The sequence below is a fragment of the Heloderma suspectum genome, chromosome 9 (assembly GCF_057233095.1).
Source record: "Heloderma suspectum isolate Gila_16-S chromosome 9, 16-S_ref, whole genome shotgun sequence".
In the NCBI taxonomy this organism is placed as follows: Eukaryota; Metazoa; Chordata; class Lepidosauria; order Squamata; family Helodermatidae; genus Heloderma; species Heloderma suspectum.
The window spans coordinates 40,072,667-40,093,788 of NC_139466.1; the positions used below are offsets into that span (position 1 = coordinate 40,072,667).

The window sequence follows — 21,122 nt, forward strand, 5'->3', positions numbered from 1 at the left end:
GTTTATCTTTCCAGAGTAGTGTATTCATGCCACTGTTAGGGGCTATGCCAATAAAGCCCCTTATATTCCTCTCCCCATCCCGCCCTTGTCCCAAAATGTTATTTGTTCCTCACCATCCATTCAGACAGTTAAAATGCGAAAGAGCCGGATGCATTCCTCAGCCTGCTGCTAATAATTGTTTATGGCTGGTCATGTGGATGCAACAAAGCAAACCTCTCCCTGCCATCATTTAACAACAGATGGAATGTGACCAGCTGACTTCCTTGCTCCTTTTTTTTTTTACAACAACAACAAAACTCAGAAAGGGCAGAAACACACGTTTTACAGGAGATGCTTTTTTTGAAAAAAAATTATGTTCATCTTTTTATTTCCTTAGATAATGAGGTAATGGTTCTCAAGAAGTCAGAAATAATATATAGGCGAAACCCCACCACATAGCAAATGTCTATTATTATGACAGGAAGGATATATTTGGAAGGCTTTGCAAAGACCCCCAGGGTCCTCTGTGCACATTGCATCCACCCAATTTGTCTATAAGGGTGGGGCCAGGGTCAGAAATGGAGGAGGCCCTCATCACAATGTTTACCCCAAGTTTCATACTTTACTGTTTCCCGTCAGAAACCATTCACTTATATAGGGAATGTAAATGGTGATGCTCAAGGACACTGTTGTGTGTGTATATGTGGGGGGCTAAACCTGCACTCCACTTCTGATAACTGCAGCCACTGAGAATAAAGCCTGCTCCTATTTACTTAACCCAACCTGGGTTCTGTTTCTGGGTCATAATAGTGTGTGATAGAATGCTGGGATACTGTTTTTTTAGACAGACAGACAGACAGGAAACAATCCAGCCAAAGTTAAACACTTTTAAGTCCCACAGTTTGAATGAGAGAGTTAAGTGGTTCTTAAAGAGTCCAAATCTAAATATCCAAATACAGTTCAAACCTGGATGCTGGTCATTACAAGTATTATGAATACACTTCCGGTATAGTTTTAATCAGGATTTCATGAATTTATGGTGAATGCTGCTCCTCTCCTCCGATATATTCAAAATTTAATTAAGTATGTGGATACTACCTATTTCAGATATATAAAGATATATATTGATGTAAGATATATAAGTATGTTTTGTGTGTGAAAATGTATTTTAAGTATGTGCTAAAATATTTGCCAATGAAATCAATGGGGTCATTTCATTTCAGCTGAATTTTTTTAATACTAGTATAAACCAGATAATCCCAAATTTTGCGCTGAATAAACTGAAAGCATTTACACACACATTTTCCACTTATTTTTCCACAGTACTAGAAATAAAGGATGCACAACCAGAGGCTGCATGAACAGGAGAGAAAAATGCAATCCCATATGCATCTGTAAAGAAGTAAGCCCCAATGGGGCTTACTCCCAAGTAAGTGAGCATAAGATTGCAGCATTAATAACACCTTCTACACAAGGTTGTGCAAGTGCTAATCTAAGTAATTGTGCAGCATGACTTGTGAGGAAAACCAATTGCCTATGCAAAATATTTCATCCAGAACAGATTTTCTGGATGCTTTTTAAACATTCTTGTGCAACCCACAAGTCTCTGATAACTTTAAGAAAAAACTGGACAAATTAACAGAGGAAAGATCTATCAACAGCAATAACCCATGACAGATTAAGAGAGCCTCCACATACAGAGGCTGTATACCTCTGAGAAACAGTTGCTGGGGAAAAACAGGGGGAGCTCCACCACCTTAGTGCCCTGCTTCTGAGCTCCCAAAGACATCTGGCTGGTGACTGTTAGAAACAGAGTGCTTGGACTGGTCTGACCTGGCAGGCTTTCTTTTTATCAACCAGTGCAGATACTCTGTCTTTTCACCTGTACTGGGTTTCAATTTCACAGCTTCTGCATCTGTACTAACAACTTCCAGAAAGGTAGCTGGATTAGTCTGTTGCAGCAAAAAAAAAAAAAAACACCTTAAAGACTATTTATTATGGTATACATTTTTGTGGACTAAAGTCCATTTGCATCTGATGAAGTAGTCTCAAATTCATGAAAGCTTATGTCATAGTAAATTTATTAGTCTTGGAGGGAACAATCCTATGGCCGCTAGTCAGCAGCTAGACAACCATAGGATATGTCAGTTTTTGGGAACCTACCTTGGAGCCCGCACTCTGAGGTTGGTTCTTGGAGAACCGACCTTCCCTCCGTCCCATGCTGCCTTACAGGCAGCTCGGAATGGCTCCACGCTCGGAAGAGGAGCGTGGAGCGGCGAAAACAGGGCGTTCCAGGGCGAGGACGGCAGAAATGCCAGTACGACACATCCTATGTGTCGTCTGGCAGCCACCTCCCCCACTCTGCCTTCCCATGGCTAGAAAGCCAAAACCGGCTGTCTAGCCGTGAATGCAGGGCAGCTGAAGAGCAGAGGGGACAATCCTCTCCGTGCTTCTCCTGCCCTACATTGGATACGCAGTTGCCTCCGAGTTTGGAGGCGGCCGCCTATCCCCATAGGATTGCACCCTAAGTTGCTACAACAGACTGTTGTTTTTGCATCTCTAGTGTTGGTCTCTTTGGCAAAGACAGCACACATTTTTATGGACCTTTTATTTACATTTCATGCCCTTCCCATCACATTCTTCTGTAATGTTTAGAACATTAGAAAGAACATATGTGAGAGCACTGATATACAGTTCTTTCAATTTCCTGTTATCTTCAACTTTACAAATGTGGAGCTGAAAATCTTATCCATTGCATACATCTATTTAAACAAAACACCTTATCTAAAATTACTTTTATTAGCCCCTATCAAATTTGCATGTCCGAGTCGCTGTAGGCAGAACATGATCTAATCAAGAAAAAGTTTTGAGACAGTCCTAAAATAGATCTAAAGAAAATGGAGATAAGAGTACAGGCAGCACAGGAAAGGAGGAACTTTATCTGTTGCTTTACAGATAAAAAACAAAGCAAGGGAGGTAAATATATGGTTATCTAACACAGTGTCCTGGGAGAAGTTGAGGGAGAGATCCTGCGTGGTTTTGAAGACAGCAAGACAAGCCATAACACAACACAAGCTACAATTAATAGCACTTCCTTCCATACAGCATTAGGCTGAGTGATAAAACCTTACTTATAGGGGTTGCATTATATATTGCATAGTAGCTAACAGTGTGATTAGGGAGTCGCTGGGCTGCATATCACCTCTGCCATGAACCCATTAGGTGACCTCAGGCACTTCACTTACAACATGGGGATTAAAATATTGGCCTACCTTACAGGTCCTTAGTGCCATAAAACCTCTTGCAAATCTCTCTCTCTCTCTCTCTCTCTCTTTCTATACCACCCAATAGCTGAAGCTCTCTGGGCAGTTCACAAAAGTTACAACCAAAAAGTGCACAGTTATCACTGCTTCTACAGAAACCCCCACATGGAATTAACTAAGACCCCTGGCATAAGAAGAGGACTCAGGAAAAGAGGGGGAAATGTTGACCACAAATAACAGCTGTCTAGTAAGCCAAGCCAATATTTGGCGGCCCTGTATAATCACACCCACATTCATTTATTACAGATTTGCCTATATATGAGCCAGTTCCCAACATTTTATCACACTAGCCCTCTGAGAAGACTTTGAAAGGAGGAATTTCTAGAGCGTTAGAGTTCTCTCTTCTATTCGTGTGCCATAGCATAATTTGGGATGACTGGCCTACACCCTTTCCTACTGCAAGGGAATATAAAATAGCTACATTATCGGGGGGGGGGGGAGAGAGTTTCTAACAGTTGATGGTGATTTAGGCTGCAATTCTTTATCCACTTACCTAGGAGTCAGACTCATTGAACTCAATAGGACTTACTTCTGAGTAGACATGTATAGGATTGTGCTGTTAGAAGAAAATCCTATTTTTATTTAGCTGTAAGGGCAAGCTGGAACATCCCCTGAATTCCTTCCTGATTGTACAATTGTGGTATAGCTCACATTAGCTACACACGGTTTGATTGAGATAAGATTCCCCTATGGAAGAAGAAGAGTTCAGACTCAATGAACAGTGACAATACTGGCTAAAGAACTGAAGCAGTTCATTCAGGATATACCACAATTCTACAATTAGGAATAAATTCATCCTACATTCCAGCTTGCTCTCTTGCAGTTCAGACAACAAAGGATTTTCTCCTAATTTAATCAGCAACACCAGATGAAAATTACATGTACATAACACAGACCACATCTTTTAGCCAGACCAAGACACTGTGGTGCTTGAAATGAAACATGGGGCACAATTCCCCCATGCGTGCCCCGCTGCAATGAACAGGACCTACCATCTTGCTCAGCTACTTTAATTTCAATTAGTCTTGCCCAGGAATTGCTGGTGGACTGTGCCCTGTAAGTTCAGTGGACTATCTTCCACTCCGCTGCTCTTCATGGTAGCCTAAATCTATGACCTGATTTGGCCATTCCATTTCACTTCATGGTATGGCTCTGTCCCCACCTAACCCTCAAATACTGATTCATGTGTCTGTTCATTACTTGATGATATCAAAACCTGCACAAGAAAGAATTAATTCCTTACAACAGGAATGAAAAAGTGAACTTTACAGTTCTAGAGCTTGAATTTTCCTTTGCCTTCACTTGTTAAGAGAAATTTCTTTGCTCCCCAGCCACCCCCCTCGGATGCCCACAGGTTCTTCCTGTCCTGGAATTAGTAGGGATGTGCTAGTCTGAATGGTGTCAAGGTGTAAAGAGCTCCAAATGAAAACCCACATCTCCAAAAAGGGAAAGACCTCATAATACTTCACACCTCTTTTGCAAGCACATTCCATGACAAATAGATCAGTGCTTGGCTATACTTGATCTAGGGTTTTAAAAAAATGCAAAGAAAGGGAGCAGCAGAGTTAGCAGAGAGGTGGGGTTGCTTGGATGGTCAGCCCTTCATTTGAATGCGAATGCAGTTAGAAAATAGGCGGCTAGCCAGACGTCAGACATGGTCTTGGGTAAACTATGACCACCAATGGCAACACAGTTGCTGATAATACAAAATGAGGTAGTAGATTCAAGTAGACTGTGATGTGTTCATACAACCAGGAGTTTTTTTTTTCACCTTAAAGAGGCAGAGGGAAAAATAACTAGAAGCAGGATGTTGAAGAATTTTCACCAGTCAATTTGAGCTATCTGTGGGGAAAAGAAGGAAGCATGGATCCAGGATCCATAAGGAGCAACAATAACCACTTACCAGCACAAAACTTCGTTTCCACAGCAGCTTATAGAGATTACATGGGTCATAATAATTTACCAAGTATGGAGGACCATGGACAGTCTTTAGGTAGTTGGGGGTCTCACCATGGCCTACAAAGGGAGGATTGGAGTGCTTATGGCCTAGGACCCAGCAGAATGGATACTCCTTCACAAATGAATGGCTTGTCTCCTGGACAGGTCTCTTACAGTGCTGCCAATTACAACTCCTTAAATCCTACTTTAGTTTCTGTAGGTACAGTTAATACAGATCAAATCTCTACCCACAGCCAAAGACACAGCTGTTACGAATGGATGAGGAAAACAGTGTCATCTAATACTGCAGGTAAGTGAGTACTCATAAGCTTTTTTCTTCTTCTTCTTCACTAAAATGAAAACTCTTGGCCATTCACCAAATCCCACTGATTTCAGTGTGTGCGTGTGCGCACATGTGCAAGAGTGTGTGTGTGTGTGTGTGTGAGAGAGAGAGAGAGAGAGAGAGAGAGAGCGCAGTATGGTATTAAAAGATGAACAGCACAGTTCTGTGTATGTCTCCTCAGAAATAAATCCCACTGAGCTCAATGGGACTTACTCCCAGGTAAATAAGTATAGGATTGCAGGCTAAATTTCTTTCTGAAATCCATGGGACTTAGTTCTGAACTTTTGCTAGATTCTTTTTACCCATGATTTATCTCTTTATCTGACTTTTATACCTATGTAGATTGTGTTCCATGCAGTATACAGTCTCTCCAATAACGTTCTTCTAGGCTACATGTATGGGCACTACTCATCCCTAACAAAGTTGTATGTAAATATGAAAGGGGATTTTTTTTTTGCTGTCCCCCCAAAATGAAAAGTATGGCTGCTTTCTGTCAGAACAGTCTTAAAACTATCTGCCATAATTCTGTGATTTATTTCCATTATAAAATGTCTTGCTTACTTAATTATTCAGGAGATTGAATGGCTTCTTGTCTTGCAGATTTTTGTAATCTGTTTCAACATTTCTGAAATCACAAATTAAGGGAGCAATCCTACCGGGATAGGCGGCCGCCTCCAAACTCGGAGGTGACCGCCTATCCAATGCAGAGCAGGAGAAGCGTGGAGGGGATCGTCCCCTCCGAACCTTAGCTGCCCTGCATTTGCAGCTAGAAAGTGGATTTCGGCTGTCTAGCTACAGGAAGGTGGAGCGGGGAAAGCGGCAGCTGGACAACACGTTGGATATGTCGTACCGGATTTCTGCCTTCCCCGCCCTGGAATGCCCCGTTTTCACCACTCTGCACTCCTCTTCTGAGCACGGGGCCGTTCCACGCTGCCTACAAGGGGGGTGGGGGAGATCGGTTCTCAGGGAACTGAACTCAGAGTGCAGGCTCCGAGGTCAGTTCCCGGGAACCGACCTATCCTATGGCCATCTAGACGATGACTAGCAGCCATAGGATTGCACCCTAAAGCTGTTTTTTGTGGGGGGAAAATGCAAGAAGTAACCTTTCATGAATATATGCAAAGTTTTACAGTAATGGCAGTTCTGTTAAGGTCAAGGAAGAACGGACAGAACTTAGCCAAAGTCGAGTACTTTTAAGTCCCAATTGATTTCACTGGCAGAGCTCAGCACATGCTTAAATGTCTCCCATTAAAACCATTTAGGCTTACAGGTGCTTAGCTTTGGGTGGATTGTGCTGGAAGTGTGCCACAAAGTATCAAGGAGAAGGGTAATTACAGTAGGCTAATCTTAGAAGATGCTAAGTCCATAAATTTAGCTTGTAAAGCAAGTCTGCTTCCAGTGGCTACTGTCATTCAAATCTTAAGTAGTTTGGCTATTGTTATTCGCTAGATATTCATGTATCTCTTGTTACTACTTTTATTTAAAAATAATACGGGTCTAAGGTTCTGATTTTGTGAAAGACTGAAAATGAATACAAGATAAAACAAAATAAACACACATTATAAAATAAAAATAAAAGACTGCACTGCAAGTATGGCTTAGATTCAAACACTGGGCCTGGATCAAGACAGAAACAAAATTCAAAGTGATCTTGATAGACTGGAGCGTTGGGCAGAAAACAACAGAATGACATTGAATAGGGATAAATGCCAAGTTCTGCACCTAGGAAAAAGAAACCAAATGCACAGTTACAAGATGGGGGAGACGTGGCTCAACAACACTACAAGCGAGAAGATCTTGGAATTGTTGATCACAAGCTGAATATGAGCCAACAATGTGATGTGGCTGCAAAAAAGGCAAATGCTATCTTGGGCTACATTAATAGAAGCATAGCTTCCAAATCCCAGGAAGTACTAGTTCCCCTCTACTCAGCACTGGTTAGGCCTCATCTGGAGTACTGTGTCCAGTTCTGGGCACCACACTTTAAGAAGGATGCAGACAAACTGGAGAGGGTTCAGGGGAGGGCAACGAAGATGATCAGGGGACTGGAAACAAAGCCCTATGAAGAGAGACTGAAAGAACTGGGCATGTTTAGCCTTGAGAAGACTGAGGGATATGATAGCACTCTTCAAGTACTTGAAAGGTTGTCACAGAGAGGTGTCCTCCAGATGTGTTGGATTGCAACCTCCATCAACCCCAGCCAGCATGGGAATAATGGAGGTTGTAGCCCAGCACATCTGGAGGGCCCCCGGTTAAGGAAGGCTGTTTCAAAGGAATCATTCCCATGGAAAAACACTGGCAGAAATTCCTAAAGGCATGTTTTGATTGAGAAACAAAGCAGTAGTTCTTTATTATAAAATAATACTTTCAACATTTATACATGCTTTTGAATGTTCAAGGCATTCATTAACATTCCCTCAGTAATGCTTACAATGACCATATAAGGTAGGGAAAAAATATTATCCTCATATGGCAGGCTGAGACTTTAAAACACCCTGCCTAGGGCCATCCAGTGTGTTTGTGGCTAAGGTGAGATTTGAACCAAGCACCACTGAACTCATAGGTCACTGTTAGCTGTTCTCATTTTCTACACTACAGAACTTAAGCAAGAGTGAACCAATTAATTTGGAAATGAAATGTTGCCATCCAAAAATAAGATTTCTGCATGCTCTGGGGATTCCCTAAATACTCAGAAGTATATTAGTTTGTAAATTAAAAAACTCAAAATTGTCCAACAAGGACCTGTGGCTCACTGACTTCCAGAACCTTCTGAGGATAGGTAAAGCACAAGATGTTAAGGGTGTCTGGTGGTTTGTTTCATTTTTTTAAAAAGAATAGGCAGGTAATGGGTTTGTCTAAGTTTGTAACAGCTATATTACAAACTGTTTGTAACAGCTATATTACATTATATTATGTGGTCATAATATAGATGCAATAAAATGAACAATACATTATCTTGCATTTTCACATTTCACATTTTTTCTTTCACCCAAAGACTGCTTTTACCCAAAGTGACAGAAATAATTATTACAAAATTGCAAACAAAATAAGATGAAACATAAAAATGAAATATAAATAAATGCAAATAACCTTGAACTGCTATGTCTTTCAAAACAATTAGTCAAAAGCCAAAACTAAAAGTTTCTGGTAATTTACTAGTTCTAAAACATTATTGTAAGTTTCAAAACAGCATTTACTAAGAGCTGTTTCAGTTCGGACTGGAGGCACGACAAGATTCCTGTTGCTGTAGCATCAGATACTCAACTGAATTTGGTTCTATTAAAGGCACTTCAAGACTACCTTGTTTTGAATTACAGTTAACAGTGTTTCAGGCTCCAATTCAGCCTCATGTTGGACATCTACCACAGCCTCTCCCAACCTGGTGGTCTCCAGATGTGTTAAATTATGGCCATGCTGGCTGGGGATGATGGGCACTGCAGTCCAACACATCTAGAAGGCACCAGGTGGAGGAGGCTGATCTACCATATATCGGACCATTAAAGAATAGAGAAATCACACAGAGGGAGTCACGTCCTTCCTGGTACCATGCCATTTTTTTCAACAGGCCAGTTTTGGTACATACATTGCCATAAATTACCCCCTTGCACATGTCTCTGTATATATGGCAGTCTTCCCCAACCTGGTACCCTCCATATTGCTTGACTAGAACTCCCACCATGCTCCAGCCACAGTATACTGAGGGGTGCCATTTAGAGAGGTCTATCCTCCCCGCCCCCTCCATCCCATCTATTTCAGAAGAGTGGGATAAAAATTTTAAAATAAAATGAAAAACAAGGTAGTGCGGGGCGGGGAGCTATCAAGATTTTGTTATGCATAAATGGGTAACATGTAGACTCGCAACGGTTTGTAACAATAATGCTTTCGAACTAGTAAATTACCAGAAATATAGGTGTTCCTGAGGAATAATCACATGTAGCGTGAAACATGTCAGGGGGCATAATTCCTTCCCTAAATGGGAGCACACCTAGACCTGCTTAGCTTAAGCAAGGTGGCTGTAACAGCCACAGGAGCAGATAGGATCAGGCTTCCAATAAGACGAAATACCGCCCCTGCCACCTCAAATAACCAGAAAGCAATAAAGAAATGCAGAAATAAAATGTGTATTGTTTGAATACTAATGCAGAAATAAAATGTGTACTCTTTGAATACTAATTTTACATTGTAAACAAGCTGTGATGTCTATTTTTCCCTAGCCTACGGTGCCTTCGGTTTTGAGACTCTCATATTGAGCAACAGACCCTTTTAACACTCCTCTCAGCTTTGATATGCAGGACTGTCTCTTCCTTCTCCTCTTTTCTTCAGCAGTTATATTGCCGGAAAGGGTGCCAATTTTCACAGCAAATCATTAAAAAAAGCTCTCTCCCAGCTTTATTGTCTTCAGAAGAAATGTTCTGTGAATTTTATGACCAAGGGGAATCCCCCATCCCCAACTCAGTTGTCCTTACTTACAATAGAAGACACAGAATAAGAACACTTGGATTTTAACATTTGTTTTTGCAACTTTAAGATCTTAGACTCTGGAACCTGAAATGGAATTATCATTCACAGAAAAGTCATTTAGCTCAAAAATAGTCATTTTAATAATGCCTAACCAATGCACATGAAATACTTTGAACACTTATGCCTTATGTACATACTAAATAATAAAGCCATTTCCTTTAATAACACCATTTTGAAATATGAGTTATGTAGCCCAATCCTGTGCATGTTTACTATGAAGTCCTACTGAGTTCAAAGGCACAAACTCATAAGGAAGTGTGTATACTTCTTTTATACTGCAGACTTACAATCTGATTGTAGGCATGTTTATCCAGAAGTAAATCCCACCAATATCTATAGGACATATACTCTTGTGCCTAGGATTGCAGCCAAAACTGCAATACTATGCATCCTTATTTAAGAGCCCCACAGGAGTTACTGAGACTTATTTCCAAGTAAACATTCATGTAACTGTGCTGCAAGTTATATACTCCCCAGAATAAGAAACAATAAACAGCATTTGCAAGCACCTTCAAGAATTCACTTTAAAGTGTATAGTTATCTTAGTTAAATATGCATTGCTACATGGATTAAATAAACCTTCTGGGTCCAGTTTAAGTGGGGTTTACTCTGAAATTTTGCAAAAAACAATCAATAAAAGAACGGGGTTCCATCTATTTGTCCCCTTGTTCTCCAGGAGATGAAAGAGAAGCTGACATTTGTTTAGGGCCTGTAAATTCCAAACCAATTGGCTTGTGTTTCTGGATGTGAAAGGCAGTCTTGATAAGATCTTCTTGCTGCTCTTTTGTGTGGCGTGTGCTTCATCTTAACACCTCGAGTTTAGAGAACCACTTTAAAGGAGTCTTTGTCTTACAGTTTGTTCCAAAACATTCACATCAAAAACAACCTGGGAAGATCAGAAGGATTATTTGAAAACCCAAATCAACACTGGAAAGTGATAAAGGAACAAATAAGTTATATAAGGAACTCACTGTTAATGTCAAAAGGAGGGGTTAATAATTTATCATAAGTAAGGCAACTGTCATATAATATGTCTTCACTTTCCTGGATCAAAAGAAATTAACAGAAGCATTTGGACTATTCCTTTTATAAGACCATTTTCATATTCCGTATCAAAATATGAATTTAGAGTACTTTGCTGCCAAACCATGCAATGGATGAAGGTCCATATACAGCTCACCAATGGAAGATCCTATCACAGGAGCCAGGTGATACAGCAGGGACATACATGCATCACTGAGATGAAACACTGTTGACTTAGTATACATCTTCATTTTTAGGGCACTTTGGATTCTAATCCTAAAGATAATTTTAAGATATTTATCTTGAAGATAAAACATACTAGTCCACATTTTAAAATTAGTGTTAGTCAAAAGGGTTGAAAAACATCAAGGACATTTCTATGGCATGCAGACAAAACTACAGATTTGGAATATGATCCAGCTAAAGTTAGGCATTTTAAGTCATTGATTTCAATGGCAAAGTTAAGCACATGGTTAAACTTCTTAAACTTTTAAAATCAAAGGGACTTAACATGGACTGGATCATGCCGTTTGTTAAGATTAATTTTTAGGAGGCCCAGCTGTTTTGGCTTGCTTTACTATTTTTTATATATATATATATATATATATATATACACTTTATTTATCTATAATTGTGTGACATATCCTTTTTTCACTATAAAACAGATTATAGAAAACATTTAATGAATGTGAAATACACACACACTTTATATTACCTCACCTCTCTAGACTTAATGAAGATTTTTAAGTTATTTTTTTTTTCTAAACTAAGTTTTAGTACTATGCAAGGAATACACAAAACTATATACATAAGTTGGACCTGCAACAAAACGTTGGAGTCTGCCATGTACTCCTCCATGATACTCCATTTCACCCCCACCTCCCAAACATGTCAGCAATCCATGGCCACTGACCACGCTCAATCCTCACTGAGGTGTTTTTGGGACTCCCACCTCCACCATTATGTTTTATTTTCCTAAAACCTTTTTGTACTTCTACAAACCTTGTGGTTTGTGGGTAGTGCCATTTTGGCTACATACAATGGCACTCATAGTCTGATAATCAGAAATAAAGGCAATGATTATGATGGATGTATGGAACCTTCAGGTTCAGAGGCAGTATGCCACTGAATAACAGTTACTCAGGGAAGCAATAATGAGCTCTATTGCCTTCAGGCCCTGCTTGTGGGATTCTGTATTGATCTGATCTGGCAGGACTCTTATGTTCTTAAACAAAAGGAACAAAAGAGAGAAAGGAGCGGTGGAAGTGGCAAGACATCATTCACATGTAATGTTAAACTACAACTTAGTGCTACATGCATGCAGTAGGAATGAGACCAAGAGTGCTGGGCTTGAGGCTCCTCCCTTCTCTCTTCTCCTCCCAGGCAACCAGGAGAATAACCCAGAATTGTTTCACTAGCAGAATCCTGGTTGTTGTTATGTGTGAACCAAGAACTATGGATTCAAATAAACTCAAGTTTGTTAAACAAGCTAGCAAAACAACCCAGTGTTTGTTGCTGGCTTGGTTAGCAATTGACAGGAGTTTCTAGTGATGGTACTGGAGGAGAAGAGTGGGCGCTGGGGAGTGCACAAGCCCAAGTCTTCACATGGGTTCCTTCCTGCTTGTGCACACACAGCACTTAACTCAACTGTGACTTAGCATTACATGTGAGCCCTCCAATGAATACAGACAAATGCAGTTACTTGTAACAAGGTTGGTTGGTTTTGGCAAGGGTGGAGTCCAAAGCCTTCACAGAAAAGGTGAGTTTTATGTAGCGATTTGAAGGAATCAAGAGAGTGTTCTGGAAAGGAGACTCAGGCATAAGGGCTCATCTTTTATTTTAAAAGTTATGTTTTCTTTTAAACAGGAAAAACAAGAACAAAAGAAAAATATCGGGTTGTTTACACCAATCAGCAGAGGCTAGAGCTGGAGAAAGAATTTCATTACAACAGATATATAACAATAAGAAGGAAATCTGAACTTGCTGCAAACTTGGAACTATCAGAAAGACAGGTATTTTTAAAAAAAATCTTGGGTACCAGTATTTCCATATGTGAACTGAATTGTATACTGATAGCCAGTAGTCGTAATTCGGTGAAAGTAACTCAGGATGAAGTAACTCACTGACTTCAAAGGAATGGGACTCAGGCTGCTATCCTATACCCACTTACCTGGGAATAAGCTCCACTGAACTCAGTGGGACTTACTTCTGAGTAAACATGCTAACTGCTCTGTTAGTCAGCTATCTTTCTGGATTTTATATGTAGTAAGATGAAAATCAGAGACTAGAAAATCAGGAGGCTACATGGATGAAAGCAACTATAAAGTCCACAGCTATAGAAACTCTTAAAGGGGCTGGAAATCTACTGAAGCATATAGTGACCCTTTGGTCTTTTAAAATGGCCAGTCATAAGTTATGCAAGAAATAGAATAGATAAATGGAACATTGGAAACACTTTTTTATTGAGTTTTATATATAACAATATAAATCTTTCTGTTTGTATGTATGCTCAGTAACGAACACTAAACTTAAAGCAGTTGCAGAACACTTTTTATCAGGCATATTTTCATAGCAAAACATGGGAAAAAATGTGGCTGCAGTAGCCAAAGTTAAGAACTTTTAACTCCCAGATCAATGAGACAGTATTAACTACATGCTTCCAGGGTGCTAAATCTGGACTATGGAGGCCAGGATTCAAATTCTTACTTAGCCATGTAGCTCACTGAGTGACCCTTGGCCAGTCACTCAGCTTAATCCAGGGTTGTTGTTAGGATAAAATTGAATAATCCCCATGTATACCAGCAGCATCTGCAGGAAGGGCAGGATACATATATGATAAATAATAAATATCCATATTAGTTATAATATTTGTTTGTTTATTATTTATTCATTTTTAGTACATTTATATCCTACCACTTTCCATCATGGAACTCAAGACAGCATATGTGAGGTTCACAAGCAGTCTCCCGTCCAGGCACCAGTCAGGCCCAAAACTACTTATGTTCAGCAAAGTAGCTGCATCGTTCACGTTCCCCCTTTTGAATGCTCAAAGTGCTTCACATATTCTATCTCAATAATCATTTAAACAATCTTCTATGTAGGTCAATATCACTATCCCTATCTTATAGATGGGAGACTGAGTGATTATGACTTCCCCAGGATGACCTAGTGAGCTCTGTCATGGTTGAAGTAAAATTCAAATTGGAAGCACTCTTGGCTACTATACTATATTCAGTTCTCAAACAAATCATTGCCAAAACCCAGGATCAAACCTGGGACTTTAGTTCCTGAGTTGAGGACTCCTGCAGCTGAACTACTTTTCCCTGTGGCGGCATTAACTTTGTTCAAACCAGAGTCTATGTTGTATGAAGGAATGCATTCAGGAGGATACTAAAAACAGACACATGCCAAACCTTCAATCCATAACCATCACATCTAATCCCCTGTAATACAAAGTTGTCCTATAAAAACAGATACAAACTTCAGCACTAAAAGAGATATGTTGAAAAAATATCAGTTTTAAATTCTCAGCTTTCTGGGTTCGCTTTTCTCAGGGATAAAGGGTTCTCAGTTTACAGGCAAAAAGGATCTTCTTAATTCGGTTTTTTAATTTAATAATGGAAGCTATATCTAAAGAAGAGCTGTAACTATTCTTTGCTTCCAGCCAAAGAAAATAGAAGTCAGTCTCTAATGGTCCTTTCGAAGATTTGTCAATGGCAACCAACCAATCTTAATATGAGATATAAGTATCTCATATTAACTATTATCCCTGTACCCTAATGTAATTGATTTGAGGGCCAAAATGTGCTATATAAATGATTTAGGGAGCAATCCTATGGCCGCTAGTCAGTGGCTAGACAGCCATAGGATATCTGGTTTTCCGGGAACTGACCTTCCTCCCTTTCTGCGCTGCCTTGCAGGCAGTGAGGAACAGTCTCGTGCTCTGTGCTTGCAAGAGGAGTGCGGAGCGGCCAAAACACGGCGTTCTGGGGCGAGGCAGGTGGAAATGCCGGTACAACACATCCTATGTGTCATATGGCAGTCTCTTCCCCCACTCCACCCTCCTGTGGCTAGACAGCCGATATTGGCTGTCTAGCTGAAAATGCAGGGTAGGAGGAGCATGGAGGGAACGATCCCCTCCGTGCCTCTCCTGCCCTGAATTGCATAGGCGATCACCTCTGAGTTCAGAGGCAGCCGCCTATATCTGCATAGGATTGCGCCCTTAATTATTAAATTCATAAAATAACGTATACCTCTCAGACCGGAATACTGGGATAATAGCTGTTAACATAAGATACTTCAAAAGTTGGTTGCCATCATGATATGGCATTTCAAATATGGGATTTCCTATATTTCTAACAGAGGAAGAAAAAAATGTAAACCGTATTAATCATGAAAACACAGAAATCCCCATGACTCACCAATTACAGCACAGCTACTAATAACTAAGAAAAGGGGCTTCTGTTTAAAACTAGAGGAAGTTAACCGAGACCATATTTCAAGGGGGGTGTTTAACCCAGTATCTGAAAATTATGCCTGCTAAGAGAACCACTGGGGGTGCTCTCCCACTTTCACCACCATACTTAAAGAGAGGGGAACTGACAGAGGCACAAGGACTGGGGTAGGGAGTCAGAATGAGCTGATGAAGTGTGTGTGTGTGTGTGTGTGCGCACAGACCCATAAACATGCCGTTCTTAAAATCAAAATACACCTTATACTGTATGAATTGGGCTGCAATTTCCTACTGCAGACTTGTAAATAGCCACTTGGCTGCTTATCCGTGGTATGAAAGAATCACTTCTCGTTGATCAAGCAAGGAATCTTTTGTAAATCAGAACTTTAATTCTTTGCTTCCAGCCTGCCAATATGTCACAAACAACTAACATAGGTCTGTGTTGGCAGGCAGGCTAGTACGTTTTTGTTAACCCATTTGCAAGGTCATGATATGGGGACCAGCACCCTTTACATCATTGAACCAACTAGCTATTTTAAAAACATTTCAGGTAAAAATCTGGTTCCAGAATCGCCGAGCTAAGGAGAGGAAAATGATCAAGAAGAAAATAACTCAGTTTGATGGAAGTCGAGGGTTGGTGCAGAGTGACTCAGGCTCTGTCAGCCCAGCAGAACTGTCTACCTCTTTGTTTCCACCACCACATACAATTAATGGATTGCAGCCTATTGAGATACAACAGATCATAACTGCTGAGTGATATCCAAGCATTTTTCCTTATATTAGGAAAACATCTGTTTTATAAAAGGATAGTGCCTCTTCGCAGACCTGTTATCCCTGCATAACTACTGGGAATATGTTAAAAATATTTGAAACACCACAAAGATATAAAGAAGTCTTGCTGCTATGAACCACTACCTAAAAATATGGAGTAGACACAGTGGCATAAAAGGTGAAATGACTGAAGCATTGAACTTAGATCTAGGTTGTTTATATACCGCAATACATTGTTAGCAAGGATGAGCTATGAAGACATTTGTGGGGCAACGCAAGAATTACTTGATATTAGTCACAAAGTTTCATTGAATTCATGCAGGAATACCCAAGGGTGTGTGCGTGTTCAGTGAATTGTCCCCTATAATCTGATTATGGTATTACTTCAAATCTGTATACAACAACTCACTTCGGCACCTCTTGGCTGTATGAAGTCCCCTCTCTGGCCAGCTGGCCAGTTTTAAGAACGTAACAGCCATGCTAGATCAGACAAAGTGTCCATCTAGTCTGGCATTCTGTTCACACAGTGGCCAACCAGCTACCCACAGGAAACCCACAAGCAGGACATGAGTGCATAGCACCCTCCTACCCACGTTCTCCAGCAACTGGTGTACATAGGCATACTCTCTCTGATCTTGGAGGTGGCATATAGCCATCAGGACTAGTAGCCATTGATAGCCTTATCCTCCATGAATTTGTCCAATCCCCTTTTAAAGCCATCCATATTGGTGGCCATCGCTACATCTTGTGGAGTGAATTCTAGTTTAACTATGCACTGTGAGAAGAGGTGAGTCTTTTTATCTGTCCTGAATCCAGGACTACCAATCAGCTTCATGGGAGGACTCCAGGTTCAGAGGGGGAGAAAAATGTCCATATCCACTTTCTCCACATCATGCATAATTCTGTTCACCTCTATCATGTCTCCCCCTACTTACCACTTTTCCAGGCTAAATAATCCCAGATGTTGTGACCTTTCCTCATAGAGGAGTTGCCCTTTTCTGTATTTTTCCAACTCTACAATATCCTTTAAGTGCAGCAACCAGGATGGTACACAGTATTCTAAGTGTGGTTGCACCATAGATAGCATAAGGGGTTTATGCTATTGGCAGTTTTATTTTCAGTTCCTTTCCTAATTATGCCCAACATGGAATTTGCCTTTTTTGCAGCCACCACACACTGGGTTGATATTTTCATTGAGCTGTCCACCACAACCCCAAGATCTCTTTGTTGATCAGTCACTACTAGCTCAGATCCCATCACCTAATATTTGAAGTTGGGGGGGGGGTTTTTGCCCCAATGTGCAACACTTTAAATTTGCTTACATTGAACCATATTTGCCATTTTGATGTCCGATCCTTTTGGAGCTCCTCACAATCCTGTGTTGTTTTAACCACCCTAAATAATCTGGTGTTGTCAGTAAACTTCACCACTTCACTGCTCACTCCTAGTTCTAGATCACTTATGAATAAGTTGAAAAGCATTGATCCCAATACAGATCCCTGTGGTACCCCACTGTTTACATCCCTCCATTGGGAGAATTTACCATGTATTCCTACTCTCTGCTTTCTGTTCTTTAACCAGTTACTGATCCATAAGAGGACCTCTCCCCTTATTCCGTGAGTCTTTGGTGAGGGATTTTGTCAAATCAGCCAAAGGGCTAAGAGTCGCTGAGAAGCTACATCCCCTGCCTCCCAAGAACATCAAAGTAAGGGGAAGACCAGCTTGATCCATCTATAGACCAGAGATGAAGCAGCAGCTTCAGGGAGCTTGTTTCCCACCACCCTCCAGAAAGAACTCTATTTCAACTGCCAGCTGCCCTGGAACTGCAGAAGTAAAGGGAAGCAAACTCTGCCATTGGTCAGAAGAAAAGGGTTAAATAGCAGCACATTTATCCAATCAAGACCACCAGCAAAGGAAGATCAGCCTGGCCCAATTGGATAAAACACCTGTCTACAACTCACCACATTGTTCTACCACTGTAAAATCATTCTCCCTCTTCAAACTTCACTTGTATTTGTTTCCTTTGTAGTTTGTAAGCCTGAGGGCAGGGCCTTGCTCTCACTTTATTGATGTGAGCCATCTTCAGAGATAATATTTCTCTGAAAAGCAGAATAAAAAATAGAAATAGTGAATTCATGGCAAAGGGTCTCTTGAACCAGGGTCTTCCTGATCTATAGCTCAGTCTCTTAGCAACTACACCAAGTAGTTCCCTGATTTTTTTCCTTTTTTGTTTCCCCCTATGGAAAAGCTCCCACAAGTAGGGTGGGGGGACACCTTCAGCAGAGGACTAGTGGAATCAGGGAGAACTCCTTCTCTACCACCTGTGGGTTGTTTTTTTCTCAAAACATGCCCCTCTAAAGCTGTTTTCCCAGACATGGCCAAGGGGAGAGATACACAAACCTGTATATTTCCTCCTGTGCAACATTGGGGTAGAATGTGATTTTGATTGCAAATATGGCATAGCCTCTGCTTCTGCCATTCCTCAGCTCACAGTACCAGCATCCCATGGGTACTTTTCCTAGAAGAAGAATAAAAGCACTCTGTCCTTACAGTGATTTCTTTGGAGGAAAATGTGCAGATACATTCTTCACATATTCAGGGATACTGTGCCAGGTATGGGGAACCTCTGGCCCACAGAGGTTTCCCATTTAGCCCCTCCTCTGCAGGCTAGCAGGGAGAGGAATCCCTGCTGTTATCTCTAATCAGTGACTGGAGAAAGCAGTGGGGATTCTACTGCATGGAGCATGCCCTCCTAACTGGGAACTCTAAGTGCTTCGCCCACCCTGCATCCTCCCCAATGGGGAAAGACATAGAGCAAGGGAAGCCATTCCAACTGGGGCGCTGGCTGGAGGACTGCTCTTTCAGCTGATGCTGCTTTCCTCACCTGCAGCAAGAACCATATCCCTAACCAAAGTGCTGGCTGGACAAGCCCCAGCTGGTGCTTCGGCCAGGGAGCAGATGACTTCAGGGGACATGGTCCCATCCCCTGATGTCTTCTGGCCTTCAGATGGCTTGGGGGAGGGGGTGATACAGCTACCCCTGAGTTCCCCACCCCTGCACTATGCACATTTCTTAAAATAAAAGCTGCTTCCCTTTATACAGGAAACGTACTCTCAGAGATAACTAAGTACCCTCATAACAACATAACAAGAGCCATGCTGGATTAGTCCAAAAGCCAATCTAGTCCAGCATTCTTTTCCACAATGCCTGTTGGAAGCCGACAAGCAGGACACGAGTACAACAGTACCACCCGTACTTGTTCTCCAGCACCAGTATTCAGAGGCATACTGAATTAATATATAGCCATCATTGACTAGTAGCCAACCTTGTTCTCCATGAATTTGTGTAATCCCCTATTAAAGCCATCTGAGTTGGCGGCTATCCCTTCATCTTGTGGTAGTGAATTCTAGTTTATGCGTTGTGTGAAGTACTTCCTTTTTTGGTCCTAAATCTCCCACCATTCAGCGACATTGGATGACCTCTAGTATTGTGAGATCTAGTTCTAGTATTGTGAGAGAGTGAGAAGTTTCCTATCCACTTGCTGCCCACCATTCATAATTGTATACACTTCTATCATGTCCCCCACCCCCCTCCACACCCTTACCTGCCCTTTCTAAGGTAAAAAGCTCTGAACGTGGCTTTCCTCATTGGGAAGTTTTGATTTCCTCACTGGGAACCGCCAAGCGCGCTTCGGCTATTGGGCGGCATAGAAATGAAATAAATAAGTTGCGCCAGACTCTTGATCTTTTGGTTGCCCTTTTCTGCACATGGATAGTTTAGTTTCTTGTATATATGTTCTCCGTGTCCCTATTTTCTGTCCTTGATAAACAGTGTCCCTCTTTAAGAGATGAGAAATGCCTTTTCAAGATGTTGTTAAATGCGCACAGGCTTAATCCCCAAGTCCCCAGACACTTGTTGACACAGTGCCTCAAATCTCTAGACATTTAAGTCCTGGCTGTGGGTAGCACGTTGTGACAAGGCTGTTCGGAGGCCAGATGATGTCAGCGGGTACGGCGCTTTATTTATTTTGCAGTCTTTGTACATTTTCCCCTCGTTGTACCATTTTTTTTTCCCCTCCCCAAAGGGCTCTCAAAACGATTCACAATAAAATTAGATTTACAGGTGGGTGGCAGCCAGTACCAGAGCTTCAGGGGCTGTAACTGGAATCGAACACAACAGCCTCACGCGGCTCCTGCCTCTGTTCCCCTTAAAGGCAATGCTGGGAAAGGGGGGCAGGTCCTGGGACAGCTTTTTTGGGGGGGGGGGAGGTATCTTCAGAGCCCTCTCCTCGGCCCTCCAGCCGCACATGCTGCTGCTCCGGGACAGCTGCGGCTGCCATTCTAAGCACGCTCGCCACTAAGGCTTTCTGCACCGAGCGGGGCGGCTTGCACGTGTGCGGTGAAACATTCACAGGACCAGGCTGCTGCACGCGTCGCCTGTGAGGAAGAGCCGCAAGCGTTCATCAGGGGGCGTGAGGGAATTCCCCTCTGGCGCTTGGGGGACTTTCTCCTAACTCTTTCCCTCCGTTATGCCTTGTGCTGTTTTCCCGCCCGCGGGCGGCTTCTTCTTCTTCTTCTCCTTCTCCTTCGACGCCGTTCCGTCGGTCGCCTCAGCCGCCGCTCAACGACGACCCCGCTCGGCGCGTGCGCACAAGCGCCGCCCTGCCGCCCACGCGGGCGCGCGACTAACGGCAGACGGGCCCGGCCGGGCAGCCGCCTTCCCTCCGCGCGCGACGCATGCGCGCGCCGGGCGGGGAAGGAAGGAAGGGAGG

General features: G+C 41.9%; 1 protein-coding gene and 1 long non-coding RNA gene across 3 annotated transcripts; one reads left to right on the plus strand and one right to left on the minus strand.

The window, feature by feature from the left end:
* The first annotated feature begins 4,829 nt into the window (after positions 1-4,829).
* Positions 4,830-20,086, plus strand: LOC146338633 (homeobox protein CDX-4-like). Of its 2 annotated transcripts, none has more exons than XM_084814173.1 (3): positions 4,830-5,550; positions 12,994-13,139; positions 17,933-20,086. In XM_084814173.1, the coding sequence occupies exons 1-3, from the start codon at positions 5,166-5,168 to the stop codon at positions 17,969-17,971; spliced, it is 570 nt and encodes a 189-aa protein (XP_084670299.1). In that variant the 5' UTR covers positions 4,830-5,165; the 3' UTR covers positions 17,972-20,086. The 2 variants fall into 2 exon arrangements, with proteins under 2 accessions (XP_084670299.1, XP_084670298.1); XM_084814172.1 differs by having other exon boundaries at positions 5,132-5,550; positions 16,131-18,480.
* LOC146338634 (uncharacterized) lies at positions 10,088-21,082 on the minus strand. The gene is made up of 4 exons (XR_014784862.1): positions 19,956-21,082; positions 18,752-18,869; positions 18,313-18,450; positions 10,088-10,990 (listed from the first exon to the last, which is right to left on the minus strand). It is a non-coding gene; the product is annotated as an uncharacterized LOC146338634 (long non-coding RNA).
* Positions 21,083-21,122: the final 40 nt, after the last annotated feature.